Raw genomic sequence first — 16,326 nt, 5'->3', positions numbered from 1 at the left:
AAAATAATAATATTGGTATAATCCCTCATTTGCATATGTGGAAAAAAATATTTTTACAATAACTCTTATTAGATGCTACAAGGATGCTATTTTTGACATTTTCACCTCTGTTTCCAATGACTACTTTTTTTAAATCATCAAATGTTGAAGCTTTTACAAAATAAAAGTTAGCTTTTTTCTTTTATTATTTTGTTTTTGAATTACAATTAAAAAATCTATTAATAAAAGGATGTGAAACTGTATCCCATGTGATGACATCATATTTTACCTTTTAAAGTAATGAATTATTCCATAAAATTTCAAATTTCCTTCAAACTTCTGAGAAACTTTATAATCCAGTTCCAACAGAAAAGACAGAGAGATTGATGCACAATATATCTCACGTGATAACAGTCACAGTGCTTTGATTTCAGCACAATACTTATGCATGCATTGAGTATTGTGAGTAAAACAGATCTCTAGACATCAGTACAGATATTACAGTCTCATCTACATCATTGATAGTTTTCACCAGACTTTATCTGAATTCATATTAGCGATATATCTAGTGAACAGTGCTTTGTCTTTGTTGCTGACAGGATTTCAGGTTTCCTAGTCTGAGTGAAGTCTGATTAGAGGAACATATGTAATGCATTTCAGTTCCACTGGAAGAAATATTGAAATGCTCTTTCTTGCCTGTGTCTTTCATTCTCTCTCCCTCTCTTTCTTGATGGCGTGCGAGTTCCTCACAGTCTTCACACTGCTCAAATTGGCCAATCTTAATGTCAGTGAAATGTCAGTTGTTCGTAAGTGTGCGCTGTCCTCGCCGCACTGACACGCTGTTCTCTCTCGCTCTCCTCAGCATGTGGCTATACATCCACTTCATTTGCCATAAATAACATCCATAAGGACCCAGTGGGCGTCTAGCAGCCTCACCTAATACAGCCTTTACTGGGAATCAAGGAAAGTGACTGCTCTAACCTCCACAGCACACCACAGACCACTTACTTCCACTTAAAACTAGTCTAAAAAACACATTTTATCCAGCACACAAATACGGTTCCTGATAGAACAAAAGATGCAAAAACACACTCAATCTAAATCCTAAACAATCTTCATTTTGATAAGACCACTACCAGTGAAATGTTTGTCTATTTCAAGTTATTAAGTTTCAAGACTTCTGCTTAAATGATCAAATTAACTTTGTAAAAAAAAAATAAACTGTGCGTGTCTTTACGAACACTAACATGTACTTTCATATAAATTAATATTTAAAGCAATAAAAGCAGTTTGTGTTTTGATGAATTTGCTTATGATTAGTAAAAAATTAGTGGTTTTTAATAGTGTATATTTAATTGTGTGTATTTTTTAGGTTAATCTGTTAGCACCCACGGTACACTGTGTGTTATAGACTAATGATTTCAAATATTTTTTGTGCTAAATAAAGAGCTATTCTTAGTACTGAAATTATATCTGACAGTAAAATACTGCTCGGAAATTCATTTGAACCACACTATCCATCTTTTTCTTACGACCCATGATGCTTTGCGTTATTATGGGAGTAACTTCCGCTGAACTGTAAAAAATTAGCAAAAGGTTTGCTCTACGAATGCATTTATAAACATTTTCAAAAACTGTGTACATTTCAGTAAACACAGCTAACATGGATAAGAAGTGGAAAGACAAAAGCATCTGTATGAAAACAAACCTGCAACGAGACATGAGGGTTTGGGGAGAAAAACAAGAGTGCATAGTGCATTCCAGTTCATTATTCATGTGATATATCATAACTAAAGACATTATTAACTGTCTTTACATTTATTTGGAGAAATTAAGTCCGCGATTATGAAAAGGGGTGTTACATTTCTGACTAGTGCTTGTGGTGTTCAGCCAATCACAATGCACTTGGTCAGCTGGCCAATCAGAGCAGACTGCGCTTGTCAGAAGGCGGGACTTTGACGAAAACAACGCATTTGAAAATTGACATTCCAAGAATTCCATGCGTTGCATTTCAAATTTGATGGGGTTTTTTGTTGTTGTTTTGTCTTTTTAAATAACTATGTTTCTTCCTTTTTTTAATCAGTTTTGTACATTAGGGTTGTTTGTTACAGCTAATGTTGTTGAATTAATGTTTATAGCATTATTTTAGTTTCATGTGTATGTTACCATGATGGTGTTTAGTGTTTGTGTGAAGGACACTGCACCTTCTATAAATGTTAATATTTAAAAGCTGCTTGTGATAGGCTTTGGTTCATCATGTGACTTTCTCATCACCAGCTGCTTTTGGTAGTTATCAGTGTAACGCAAAGGTACAAAACAGATTTCAGTCCTTCAATAGGTTAGTATATTAACATTATATCAGTTAATGAAATTACGGTATTTAACTGTAAATTTAAGTTAAAACAGTAAAACCTAAAATGTTTCTACCATAATTTTTTACGGTAAAATTCTGGCAATAAATTCTGCTATTGTTTTACCGTAAATCTTACGGAATTGTTTTATAGTGTACAGCATATGTTATCTTTTGTTATATATATTAACAGCGGAATACAAAGGAAAAAACAATAATAATCATCATGGCACAGATATTTTTGTTATAAATTCATGTCACATTAAGTTTGTCGTTATTCTTCTGATGTCTGAAAACAGAAAGTGTACAACTTATTGGGTCAAACTGACAGATGAGGATTATTTATATAATCTATATAATTAATGATTATTTGAAATTGTTTTTTGAGTGACACCTCTTCAAACTGGAAGCGTTTCCCACTAAAACAGTAGGCTCACTAGGAAAAAAGGTGACGTGGGTAGACAATTAACGGACACCCCAAAACAGTGTCCTGGGGTCCTAATCACTGTCATCGGATGAGTCAAACGCAGCTAAGCTCAAAGGCATGGGGATCTGGTGTCCCTGTGTAAGCGAGTTCAGATTGACCGAGGGGAACTCCAGAGGAAACATCTGATCAAACTCCCTCATGATGGCCTGCACTTCTCCATCACACGACGCCTCTGAACTCAGATCCTCCTCCACACTCGAGTCAACGAACAACTCTGAGCTTAACACTGCCACCACAGGAAGAAAGAACTGACAGATGACAACAGAACACGGACACAGTCAGAAGGACAAGGACAGGAAAAGAAATAAAGGGAAGGAAATCAGTAACATCAGATGTTAACTGTCATTCAGAAGGTAGTGATGAGGGAAAAGCGTGCAGCCAATGAAAAGATTGTGCTTCCTTTTTTACAACATGTTAGATAGTCATGAAACATACTAATGCTATTTCTGCTGTCAAGTGTGTTTATTCATACATCATTCCTGTAGCTCAAACAGTAAAGCACAGCACTTGCATGCCAAACACTGCATCCCATGATGCTCAGGTGAGCCGCAGGTAACATACACGAGTGGCTTGTTTTAATGTGCGTTAGAGATCTCTTAAAGGAACGGTTCACTCAAAATGTCACAATTAATTCACAGAACAACACAATTTATGCGGACTACTTTTTGCTTGTGCAAAAGTGTGCTTAATTGTTTTGAATGTGTACTTGTAGAAGAAAGTGGATTGCACTATTTTATTGTAAGGTTTTTAGGTTGTTACAGTGTGATAATATATTTAAGTACTGAGTGATATTAATTAACTACATGTACATACTATATGGTTAGGGTTTGGCTTTGGGTTACTTGCATGTATTTATGCATGATTAAATGTTATTATAACAGTAAGTACGTTACATTTGTAACAAGGACACCTTAAAGGGGGGGGGGTGAAATGCTATTTCATGCATACTGAGTTTTATACACTGTTAAAGAGTTGGATTCCCATGCTAAACATGGACAAAGTTTCAAAAATTAAGTTGTACGTTTGAAGGAGTATTTTTGTTCCAAGTTTCGGAAAGTTTTTTTCGAGTATGGGTCTGTGTGACGTTAGATGGAGCAGATTTTCCTTATATGGGTGCTAAGGGCACGTCTGCCGGAAGAGTGCGCGCTCCCGTATAGCAGAGCACTGAGAGCACAACAGACTTCACTGATCAGAGCGGAGGGGGGGGGTCGCGAAATGTCGCAAAAGGAGTGTGTTTTTGGTTGCCAGGGCAAGACAACCCTGCACAGATTACCAAAAAAAAAAACAGCATTAAGGGACCAGTGGATGGAGTTTATTCTTACAGAGCATCAATGGAGTTGTGCAAGTGTTTGTGTTTGTTCCCTGCATTTCCAAGATGCTTGTTTTACAAACAAAGCCCAGTTTGACGACGGATTTGCACATCGTTTATTTCTTAAGGATAATGCAGTCCCAACGAAAAAAGGGTCACGATCGTGTGTTGGAACCGCAGGCGGTGAGTAAAACTGCTTCAAATATCTCTGTATTGTTAACTTAGCTATCGGCGCGTAAGCACATCAAGTAAACAACATGCGATGTTGTCATCAAACTGCACTTTCCACATGTACAGCTTAAAAAAAAAAAAAGACGACATAAAGTGGAACTAGGTCATTTTCCTAAACCACTAAGCAAATATATACAGTTTCAATACAAACCACATAGAGACATCGTTGCTGCTGCTGCTCTTGTTAAATTTCAGCCTCTGGATCTGATTCTGGATCATAAATATATGCTGAATCTGACTGTTAGCCATGGTTTGTTTTGATTGGTTTTGTCCTCACGGTAAAGTCACAGTTTCCAAACGCTCTCAACGCAAAAGCCTACTGGCGCTCGTGATTCTTTAGCTCCGCCCACACGTCACGCCTCCAGCCGGTCGTGTTTTTCCAGGAAAAATTGGTACAGACTATCTTTCTCTTATGAATATAATAAAACTAGAGACTTTTTGGAGTTATGAGGGATGCAGTACTACTCTATAGGTACTCAAGATTAACAGGAGAAAACGAGCATTTCACCCCCCCTTTAATAAAGTGATAGCAAAACCTGCATGACAGAAATGATTCAGACTGCTTTGGAGTAAACGATAACTTCTGGTTGGAGACAGAGACTCACCGGTGTGTTGGACTGCTCAATGAGCTTCCTCTCCCACATCTTTAAGCGTCTCTCTCTTTCCTTCAGCACTTGTTCTTTGGTGCTGAGATCTCTCTCCAGCCGCTTCAGACGCTCTAGGGTCGCCTCGATCTCACACCTGCTCACACAGAGCACATCATCTTCATCAACCCATCAACACTGTCCAGAAACATATCCATCAGTGATTAACCTGTTTGCCACTGACAACATTCCTATTTTAATTTTTGCATAATGTGCCATACATTGATGTACATAAAATATTTATGGAGATGTAAATATATTTAGGATTAGGTGATATATATCACATATCAGTTTTTTATTATTATTTATTATTTTGTAACTCATTTTATGACATCACTAACACTTTTAGATTGAACTGACAATTTTAGCAATATTATTATAAATTGCACTGGACTTAGGACCAGAACAACAGAAAAAAACCACTTATAAAAAAAATATACATATATATTAAACATTTGTGTTCAAATATTTTACAACAACTGGCAAAAAAAAAAGGACTTTTGGGGTCTAAACATACTCATAGTTTTTGTTAAACCTGTATACAAATGTCCCATTTTAGACACAGACAGTGTCTATACTGTTACTCGCAGGTATTTATTTTGTATTAAAATATGTTTCCACATGCTCTAACGAATGGCTATACGTGTGTTTTGAAGAAATTGTTGTTTTTGTATGCTGATTTCATTGGGTTGGCCATTTGTCACAGCACACACAGCTCTGATGGAAGAATAAATGGCTGAATGCTGTCTTTATTCACTAGACAGCCTAAATGCTGCTAAAGGTGAGACATTTTCTCAGCTGGTCGGCAACATTTAGTGCAGAATCGTCCAGCGGTGTTTCTTTAATTATAGGTGTGTGTACAGTCATTGTTCGTTTGTAATATGCTATGACACCAGCAGAGGGAGCTACACACTGTCTCCAGACAACAGTTCTTTACAAACGAACAGCAAGTCCTCAAACTCCTCCCATCTCCTTTAGCCCCGCCCCCTGCTCCAAGCCCAAACATCCCATGTGATTGATTTCCTTGTCAGCTTCTTTTCTGAGAAACGCTGTTGAAATTTTTACATTCACATGCCCTCTTCCTCTTTTTGGCCCATCAGATTTCTTCTCTTCGTTCCCTCTGTGGTTCTGTCTGTTTCTCTGTTTAGCTGTAGGGAGGGACAGGAACCTCTTGTCCCTGTATTGTAGCCCACTTCCAGTCTTAATATAGCATCAAACACCCAAATATGTCTAGACCACCAATAGAGACACACATGGTACTGTGTGTATTATATTGTATTATTACATATTAAATTTAACTTTAATCTTTGCAGTATTTAAACTTTAGTTGTATTTTGTGTTAATAATAATGTAGTAACGAAAAAAAAAAAAAAACCCATCAACTGGCAGGAATATGATCTTGATATTTGTGCAGGATGTGATCATAGGTGAGCTGCTGTACCTCCACTCTGCTTTACTGTGCAGGAAGGTGTTGCACTCCTCCGGTAAGTGACTGTCGCTCCACATGGCCTCCAGCGTGGACAGGATGTGTTTGAACAGAGGCCTGTCCTACAACACCAGCACAACATCTCCATTAAACCAGCAGCATTTCCCAGCGAGACACATCAGATCACTTTCTGAAAGACTGAACTCAAAAGACTATCAAAATGTATTGGTTGGCTACATCAAAATGCACCCTAATGAAAAAAAAAAAGTGAAAAAGTACACGTTACAGTACATTAAAAAAAGTACTTATTACGGTAATAATATACTTAAGTGCAAACTGAATGTAAAGTTTTTAGACGCCATGATAGTTGCAATTAAATAAAAATGTTTTATAGTTTAAATTGATAATGAATGCAATTAGCTGAATCACAAAGTTGCAATTAAGTACTTTTAAAATATATTAACTTTAAATATAATAAATGTCATTTAAAGTAAAACTTTTAAAAATGCATTTTTTTAAAAGTCTGCTTAAGTGTGTTAAGAACAGTGTTGGCCGTAATGCATTACAAGTAATGCAAGTTACGCAATCAGATTTCTTTTTTCAAGTAACCAGTAAAGTAATGCATTACTTTTAAATATAAAGTTTTTTTTTTTTTTTTTTAAATAAGTGATGTGTTCACTGTCACCTCTCCTGTCCCCGTTTTGAGAGGAATCAGGAGTGAGGCCTTTACAGGTGCCAAAAATATAACTTTTGGGTTTTCTGTTTTTAAAAACATAAGCAAGCCCAGCTCAGGTCACTAAAAGTAACAATGCATTACCTTCCATAAATAGTAACAAGTATCACAATTAGTTACTTTTTTATGGAGTAATGCAATACTGTAATGCATTACTTCTAAAACTCACTTTCCACAAAACTGGTCATGAGAGTGTCTCTCTTGAAGTATACTTAAGTATCTTTTTATTTCATTAATAATATTATAATATCTGAAAGTACTTAAACATATATATCCTTTAGGAAGTACACTTCAAGTGCACATTCAATACAACTTTGCACTTCTTTTTCACAAGGGCTTGTGAGGTCGAAGCGCATCATACAACAATTAAACTGTGACACATTAACAGCATTTTAAATTAAAAAGTGTCCAGAGGAGATGTGTCACCTGACAGACTCAAACTGAGAGGGGGAAAAGCCCTGGCGTGAACTTTGATTGGATGAATTAAAAATGTCAGGATAAGAGACAGTCATATATTAATAAAGACAGCGGTTATTAATGTCCTGACCAAACAGCATGTCTTATCTATTATTCACGCATTAATGCTTTTCACTTTAACATGGAGTAAATACCAATCTACTTAAGCACTGCATAATTACTGTATTGGTTTACTGCAACATATTACTACTGCTCTGCAATGCATGTAATTATCTGAGGTTTATTGTATGTTTGCATTCAATTTATACTGTATTTGCTAAATATGATCTCATCGGATAATCATACAGTAAAAGTGTTGATTCACTAGTCGTTTGAATCCTGAATGACCTTCTTTATTCTGTGAACCGCTAAAAATATTTAAAACCAATATTTAGTTGGTAACCAATCAGTTTAGCTAAGCAGTGACTTCCACTGTAAAGTCTTTATGTCACAAAGAAGAAATATATTCATACAGTTTCAGAAGCCCATAAGCTTTTATTTTGGCAGGTTGCTGACAAGTATAAGCGCTGTCAGTTTTAGCGCATCAGTGAGTGAAATGCATTTTTCTGGCTAGCCTAGATGTAAGCTTTCGGTTTGAATGGAAATCTTCTGCAGTTTTGGAGTTAATAAGGTATGTGAGCACATAGAGCAGGAGAGAAGCAGATTAATGTAAAAGGCTGACACTAGATCTTCAGGAAGAATGTTTGCATGTGATGTTTTCGAGCAGGCCTTAGCTGCTTTCCACTGAATTATTCTGACAGCAGTGGTTTAGTCTGTGGTCATAATCTATGGCGTGACCTCATTTACACTTCAAGTTAAACGTGTATTGGTTGTCTTACTTTCGGTTCCGTCACCCAGCAGCTTCTCATCAGACAGGCGAAACTGGCCGGGCAGCTACTGGGAATCGTCAGCCGCTGCAGAACACAGGTGAAACATGTCAGAAACGATCCGAGTCAGAGCTGCTGAAGACACGTCAGTCGACCAGAGTCGGCTTTTACCTCGTTCTTCTCCACCACCAGCCAGGCCACCTGCAGCCCCTCCAGACCTTTGAAGGGAACTTCACGAGTCAGCATCTCCCATAGGACCTGAAAGAAACCCACGCATTATTCACAGCTCTGTGAGCTATCTATGCATAGGCTCAATGCATCAAATAACTGACTTAACAGTGCAACCACACTGAGAAAAAAAATGATACGCTCTAGGAGTGGGTGATATATCACGATATTTCAAGAGTATGACAATATTTACGACAATATGGAACAAAATAAACATTGAACAGTGTTTTATTGGTGATTGCAACTGGCAGGCAGCATAATTTATTAATGCAATCAAAATGAAGGGGATTTTTCCTTTTCCAATGAGCTACTGTCATCGATGACAGACGTGTAAATCTATTGTCATAAAGTGGCAGCAGCAGATGCGTGTTCACTTGAAGCAGACCGATCGGTGTACGGGGTCGTAGCTGGGGTTTGAGGGGCTCCTGTGCAGGTTTTTACCGGTGGACTCTGTTTGAAATTGTTTAAGTAGCACAAATAAACAAATATACAAATTGAACAACGTTTAAGTTTTTGTTCAAGTTTGTAGGTGTCCAGGTACAGAAACTGAATAATCAAATGTTAATAGCATTACATAGTCTTTACTGTATAAATTAAATATAGATTATTTCTTGTTAAAACTACAAAGTAATTCAGTAAAGATTTATTGGATTAAGATTAAGGGCATTGACAGCAGCTAGTAAATTAGGTGTGGTCAATTTAAGAGATAATACATCCATTAAAGGGGGGGTGAAATGCTCGTTTTCACTCAATAACCTGTTAATCTTGAGTACCTAAAGAGTAGTACTGCATCCTTCATAACGCCAAAAAGTCTTTAGTTTTATTATATTCATAAGAGAAAGATAGTCTGTACCGATTTTTCCCGGAAAAACACGAGCCGCTGGAGGCGTAATGTGTGGGCGGAGCTAAAGAATCACGAGCGCCAGTAGGCTTTTGTGTTGAGAGCGTTTGGAAACTGTGACATTACCGTGAGGGAAAAACCATCATCCAAAACAAACCATGGCTAACAGTCAGATTCAGCCGTTTATTTATGATCCAGAATCAGATCCCGAGGCTGAAACTGAACGAGAGCAGCAGCAGCAGCAACGACTCGCTCTGAGTGGGGCTCGAACCCGGGTCTCCGGCATGGGAGGGGACGCACTAACAAGGAGGCAGAGATATTTTAAGCAGTTTTACTCACCGCCTGCGGTTCCAACACACGATCGTGACCCTTTTTCGTTGGGATTGCATCATCCTTAAGAAATAAACGATACATCCGTCGTCAAACTAGGCCTTGTTTGTAAAACAAGCAACTTCGAAATGCAGGGAAAAAACAAAAACACTTGCACAACTCCGTTGATGCTCTGTAAAAATAAACTCCATCCACTTGTCCCTTAATGCTGTTTTTTTTTTTGGTAATCTGTGCAGGGTTGTCTTCGAAACTTGTGACAAACCGGAAGGAGTATTTTGGGAACAAAAATACTCCTTCAAACGTACAACTTAATTTTTGAAACTTTGTCCATGTTTAGCATGGGAATCCAACTCTTTAACAGTGTAAAAAAACTCAGTATGAATGAAATAGCATTTCACCCCCCCTTTAAAGGGTTAGTTCACCCAAATATTAAAATTATGTCATTAATAACTCACCCTCATGTCGTTCCAAACCAGTGAGACCGCCGTTCATCTTCGTAACACAGTTAAAGATATTTTAGATTTAGTCTTAGAGCTCTCAGTCCCTCCATTGAAACTGTGTGTACGGCTGGGGCGGAGTGGCATTCGGGACGATCGGGACTTTTTCCTATGAATTTTTGTTTTTGATGAATTTTCATGATCGGCCCATTATAAATTATTCATAATGGTCGTGAGAGTGGCCGGAGCGGGAGCGCGGCGGCCGGCACTGTATTTCTCAGTCATAGTTACCCCCCTGCACACTTATCTCATCTCCCCCGTCATATTCTTCATACAGAACTTTCATTTCATGAATTCGTTTATCCAATGAACCGACTGCAGGTCAAGTCTGTTTACAGAAATGTAGGGAGATAAGGAGCGCCCCCTGCCCCCTCGTCTAATGGCATGACCCAAAAATGGCACACGCCAGACTAGAGAGAGAGAGAGAGAAAGCGTGCAAATTCTAGAAAAAAGAAATTGACAGTCAGCAAGGATTAGCGTGGTTGCATAACATTTAACGATACCCCCATGGCAGGCAAGAAGAGAAAGGACAAAGGAGGGGCCGAAAAGGCCAGAATGAAGACGCAGCGGATGCTAGAGGAGAATGCATCAAAGTGCTCAAAAAGTACGGATTTATTCCGAAATCAGGCGTCAACATGTGAAAAACAGTGGCGCCTCTCAAGCATTAACGTACGTTATTGCTAGCCGCCCGTGAACTAGCACAAGCTAGTTAATGTTGGTAGCCTAATAATAATGACCAATTTAATTAGTGGTAGGTAGACAGTGGTGTGTGTATTATATATATCCGGTCACTCAAAACGCAACGTCAAGGAATTTGACGCTCCTTGCAGCTGAGAGAAGCCAGCTTCCATTGAAAATGAATGACTTCCGGTAACTTTGGAAGCTCAAGTCAGTGGCGGTGTGAACAACTCTCACGTGGCGTTGTCAAGGCAGCAATTTCACTGGATCTAAACAAATCAGTCCAACCATAGACCATGTGACCAGTAGCGGTGGCTTTCTTAATATATTTAAAATAATTTTGCAAGGGTTATGACGTTAGTAGTATATATTTTTTAGCAATTTTTTTTTGACCACCGAGGGCCGGTGGTTTACGAAATTTCCCTGTAGATTTTTTTGTCCCACTCCGCCCCTGGTGTACGGTATACTGTCCATGTCCAGAAAGGTAAGAAAAACATCTTCAAAGTAGTCCATGTGACATCAGAGGGTCAGTTAGAATTTGTTGAAGTGCGAAAATACATTTTGGTCCAAAAAAAGCAAAAACTATGACTTTATTCAGCATTGTCTTTTCTTCTGTGTCTGTTGTGAGAGATAATGCAGAGATAATCTCTGCAGTGTAGTGATATACGGTTCGTAAATTAATCATTCGATGTAACCGGATCTTCTTGAACCAGTTCACCAAATCGAACTGAATCGTTTTAAACGGTTCGCATCTCTAATATGCATTAATCCAAAAATGAATTAAGCTTTTAACTTTTTTAATGTGGCTGACACTCCCTCTGAGTCAGAATAAACCAATATCCCGGAGTAATTCATTTACTCCAACAGTACACTGACTGAACTGATGTGAAGAGAGAACTGAAGATGAACACCGAGCCAAGCCAGATAATGAGTGATTGATTGATGAATGATTCGTTCACGAACCGGATATCCAGACTGCTTTGTTTTGAATTCTCTCTCACAACAGACACAGAAGAGAAGACAATGATGAATAAAGTCATACATTTTGTTATTTTTGGACCAAAATTTATTTTTGATGCTTCAACAAATTCTAACTGACCCTCTGATGTCACATGGACTACTTTGATGATGTTATTCTTACCTTTCTGGACATGGACAGTATACAGTATACATTATAAAGTATATATTATTTCAAGAGCAAGAAGAGACAAAACTCAGTTTGGTGTTTAAAGGCTGTAGACGCAGCTCTCTGCATGCACACTGTATGCACCGAACAGCAATGCAGGTGCAGAATTAAGCTTTTCATGTCTTTTTGTACTTGTATGTTTACACTGGCAAGGTGTATTTGTTCGTTCTTGGTTTGGTATTTACGCAAAAACTCACCTGAGTTTTTCTGCGTCTTCTTTGAATGCTTTAAACTGTTTTAAATGTTTAAATTGGTTAGGCTTAAAACACGTGGAATTGATAAGCTTTCATGTCTTTTTACGCTGGCCTCATGCAGTCAGTTGAAATCACTGGACCCCTTGCCTCTCTCCACACCGCTTTACTAAAAATGTGCTCCTTGCCTAGGTAAGAGTGTGCGCTCGAATACGCTCTAGAACCCCTCTCACGATACTTTGTTGTCATACAGCGATCAGTCTGCACAGTGCTGCTTCAAGTTGAACACATCTATTGGGTTTGTTGTGTTGTTGTTGTTGTGCATGCTAGTGAACGTATCCACCACACGTCATTCGATTATTGATATTGTGATATGACGATATAGAATTTATACTGGTATTATCGTGGACGGTATGATATGGCACACTCACCACTCCATACGAGTACGTGTCGCAGGTCTCAGACACAGGGAAGCTCTGGATGACTTCAGGGGCCATCCAGGGAAAGGTGCCCACCAGAGACATGTGGGTGGTGTGGGAATGAAACTTAGACGCCCCGAAATCACAGATCTGAGGACATGGAGAGCCCAATTAATGAGCAGATTAATTGGGCTGATTTGTCATCTTTAACTAATAAAGCTTGGTTGTGTGTATGAACAGACAGTCATCGTGTACCTTGGGTACTGCATCTGCCGTCAACACAACTGGAATGAAAACACACAGAGCTGGTCAGGCCACAGATAATATAGCAGCAAACATATAGAGAGAACTGTTTTACCATTTCGGGACTTGAGGTCTCTGTGAATGACTGTAAACGGGGCCTCGGCGTGCAGATAATGCATGCCTATGAGAGGAAACACACAAAGTGATTATTTTACTGAAGGAATGGGACATACGCTGCTTCTCCAGTTTCTCAGTGTGTAGAAACACACAGGAAATGTGTTTACAGTAGTGTGCTCACAGTCTTGTTTAAACACTGAAGTGTCAAGCTTGTGTTCTTGTTAGTGTGCTCCTATAATGTCCTTTTCTATGCGGACAAACTTGTGGTTAAACATCACGCTTTCAGTTTTTGTCTGGTGTTGTTTGCTCCATGTAAACAGTGATTTATGAATACAGACTGAAAGGAAACGGGTCCCTTACTTGCAGATTTGAAAGATCAGATATAACTTTGCACAAACAAGACTGGTGACTGATTATATCACACTAGTGTCATATTGCCATGTGTAATTTTAACACAAACACGGCAATATATTTAACTCAAGGCAAATGTCAGAGGGTATTAAGTATGCTATTTCAGATGCATTGCCTCCACAAATGTTTTTTTTAGTCGACTAGTCTGTTAAAAAATTTCAGTTTAAACAGTGAAATCAGTCATGGGGCACGTCCCTAGTTCATTATAAAACTGTATAAGCATTTCTGCTAGACTTTCAGTGCAAGTGGGTATTGTTGTGCATTAAAACTCTTCTACTTTTTTCAATTTAAGTGTATGAGAGTATATATAATACCTTTAGCAATGTCCATTGCCCAGGTCATAATCTGCTTCATGCTGATGTCTTCACTCTCGGCACTGGACAGATAGTCGAACAGACATCCACCGCTGGCATACTCTACCATACCATAACACAAACACACACATACACAGAGTTTCAATTAAAATGCAAAAAAATAAAATAAAAATAAAAATGTAAAATTTGCACTGGGCAGGAGTTTTTTAGCACCCTCAGATTCCAAATTTTCAAATAGTTGTATCTCTGCCAAACGTTGTCAGATCCTAATAAACCATACATCAATGGAAAGCTTATTTATTAAGATGATGTATAAATCACAATTTCAATTTCAAGCCCTGTTACAAGTTGATTTATAACAAGTCTCTTAATTATATTGTCAAATAGTATTAAATTAATATTAATAAATTATATATTATTTAATAAAATACTGTTTTAAAGTAAATAAATAATAAAAGTAAAATCATGTCACATGTCACAACGTGTTCCCAAAAGAATGCAAACTCCAATATAGAGACATACCACGAACGAATGACTTAATATGAATAAATTTAGCTTTGCTTTAGGTCACTGCGTCACACTGCAGGTGAAAAATAGCCTTCTGGCTAACTCTGGCATATTTAGAGAGATGTTTATTAATATGCATTGTCCCTGTAACAAAATAAATAAATGTCACACCCCTGGAGTCATGTTGTGTTTTCCCTGCATGTGTTCCAGTGCCCATGTTCTGTGTGACACAGCTTCTGTCCCTCCTTGATTAGTTCCCAGGTGTGTCTCCTTAGTCCCTCATTAACCTGTCTTTAAAACCCATGTCCTTTCAGTCTGTGTTTGTCGGGTCTACAATTCAGTACGTGTGTCTTCATCCTGTGTGCAATGTTGGATTTACCCCTGTGATGGATTAATAAAGACTCTCTCGATTATTCACGACTTGTGTTTCTTCCGGCACAGTATTGTGACAGAAGACCCGAACTATAACAGTGGATTTCATAGACTAGGAATCGGAACTGGAAGTTGAACTGCCCCCCCCTCCTCCTCTCTCTGTCATTTCAACTGGTCCCGTCCAGCCCTCTTTTGTCCTTGGTTTCCTCTTCCAGCCCTGAAGGTGCTTCCAATTTTCCAGTGCCCACTCCTAGAATGTGTCTTCCAGTGCCCGCTCCTCCAAAATGCCCTCCCTCCCTCCCACCCGCTCCTCAACCACTATCGTCTGGCAGACCCTCTGCTCGCCCTCAGCCCGCCATCATTCCAGTGCAAGCTCTGCGGGGACCGCCATCCTCCAGCGTCGCCATGCTCCAAGTCTCCCTCACCTCCGCTTCCTGCCTCCGAGGCCTGGACTCCGCCTCGGCCCATTGACCCATCAGCTCCACCATGGCTCCCAGCTCCCTCCTCCTCTTCATCGTGGCTTGGCAGTCCACAAGCTCCACCTGGATCCCTTGTCCCTCTGGCTCTGCCTTGGTCTGGCATCGACCATCCTGCACCTCGGGACTCCACTCCTATGGCTTCACCTCATTCCTCTGGCTCCGTCAGGCTCCTTCATCCTCTTGGCTCCACCTCAGTCCTCTGTCGCTCTATCTCCACTGTAGCCTCCAGGATCCACATCTCCAGGTTGGTCGTCGGCGCCATCAGTTCTGCCCTAGGACCTCCGGACCCTCCCCGTCACCCTGGCCCTTCGGCTCTCCATCTCCATCTCGGGCTCCTCCTCCAGCTGCTCCGCCACCATTAGTTGCCCCCCCCTTGAGCCATAACCTTGGGCCGTTATGACTGTGGCCTGGGTCCTGCTGGGCTCCTCCTGCTCCAGGTCCCTCCTGTCTCCTCCCTAGGTCCTCCCTCCATCCTCTCTGTCTGCTGGCCCCCTTCCAGGGAGTCCGTCCTCCACCGGAAACTCTTCCCAAGTTCCTACCCACGCCTCCCTCTGTTGTTTCTACGATGCGAGGTCGCACCTTCTGGTAGGGGGGAGTAATGTCACACCCCTGGACTCATGTTGTGTTTTCCCTGCATGTGTTCCAGTGCACATGTTCTGTGTGACACAGCTTCTGTCCCTCCTTGATTAGTTCCCAGGTGTGTCTCCTTAGTCCCTCATTAACCTGTCTTTAAAACCCATGTCCTTTCAGTCTGTGTTTGTCAGGTCTACAATTCAGTACGTGTGTCTTCATCTTGTGTGCCATGTTGGATTTACCCCTGTGATGGATTAATAAAGACTCTCTCGATTATTCTCGACATGTGTTTCTTCCGGCACAGTATTGTGACACACTGTGAGCACACATCAGATAATATAATGGGTCAGGTTATCAGGCTCAAATGGAGAGACACACACACACACACACACACACACACAGAGGGGAAATTAATAACCTCCCAGACAAAGCTGAGCTGATCATAAACAGTACCTTCATCTGCACTTATTACATTTACTTTTAATTAAAAGAGAGATT

General features: G+C 39.6%; 1 protein-coding gene across 1 annotated transcript in view; it reads right to left on the bottom strand.

Annotated features, from left to right (window-relative positions):
* LOC113053517 (mitogen-activated protein kinase kinase kinase 20-like) overlaps positions 1–16,326 on the bottom strand; it is a 39,366-nt gene that overhangs the window by 17,384 nt on the left and 5,656 nt on the right. The window contains exons 4-11 of the mRNA XM_026218631.1: positions 13,898–13,999; positions 13,171–13,236; positions 13,068–13,096; positions 12,825–12,962; positions 8,614–8,700; positions 8,455–8,529; positions 6,442–6,548; positions 4,962–5,097 (exon numbers count right to left, since the gene is read on the bottom strand). Coding sequence (XP_026074416.1) covers positions 4,962–5,097; positions 6,442–6,548; positions 8,455–8,529; positions 8,614–8,700; positions 12,825–12,962; positions 13,068–13,096; positions 13,171–13,236; positions 13,898–13,999 — 740 coding nt within the window. The remainder of the gene's footprint in view (positions 1–4,961; positions 5,098–6,441; positions 6,549–8,454; positions 8,530–8,613; positions 8,701–12,824; positions 12,963–13,067; positions 13,097–13,170; positions 13,237–13,897; positions 14,000–16,326) is intronic.

Source organism: Carassius auratus, chromosome 34 (assembly GCF_003368295.1).
Source record: "Carassius auratus strain Wakin chromosome 34, ASM336829v1, whole genome shotgun sequence".
Classification (NCBI taxonomy): Eukaryota; Metazoa; Chordata; class Actinopteri; order Cypriniformes; family Cyprinidae; genus Carassius; species Carassius auratus.
This window is presented reverse-complemented; position numbering and strand designations above follow the sequence as displayed.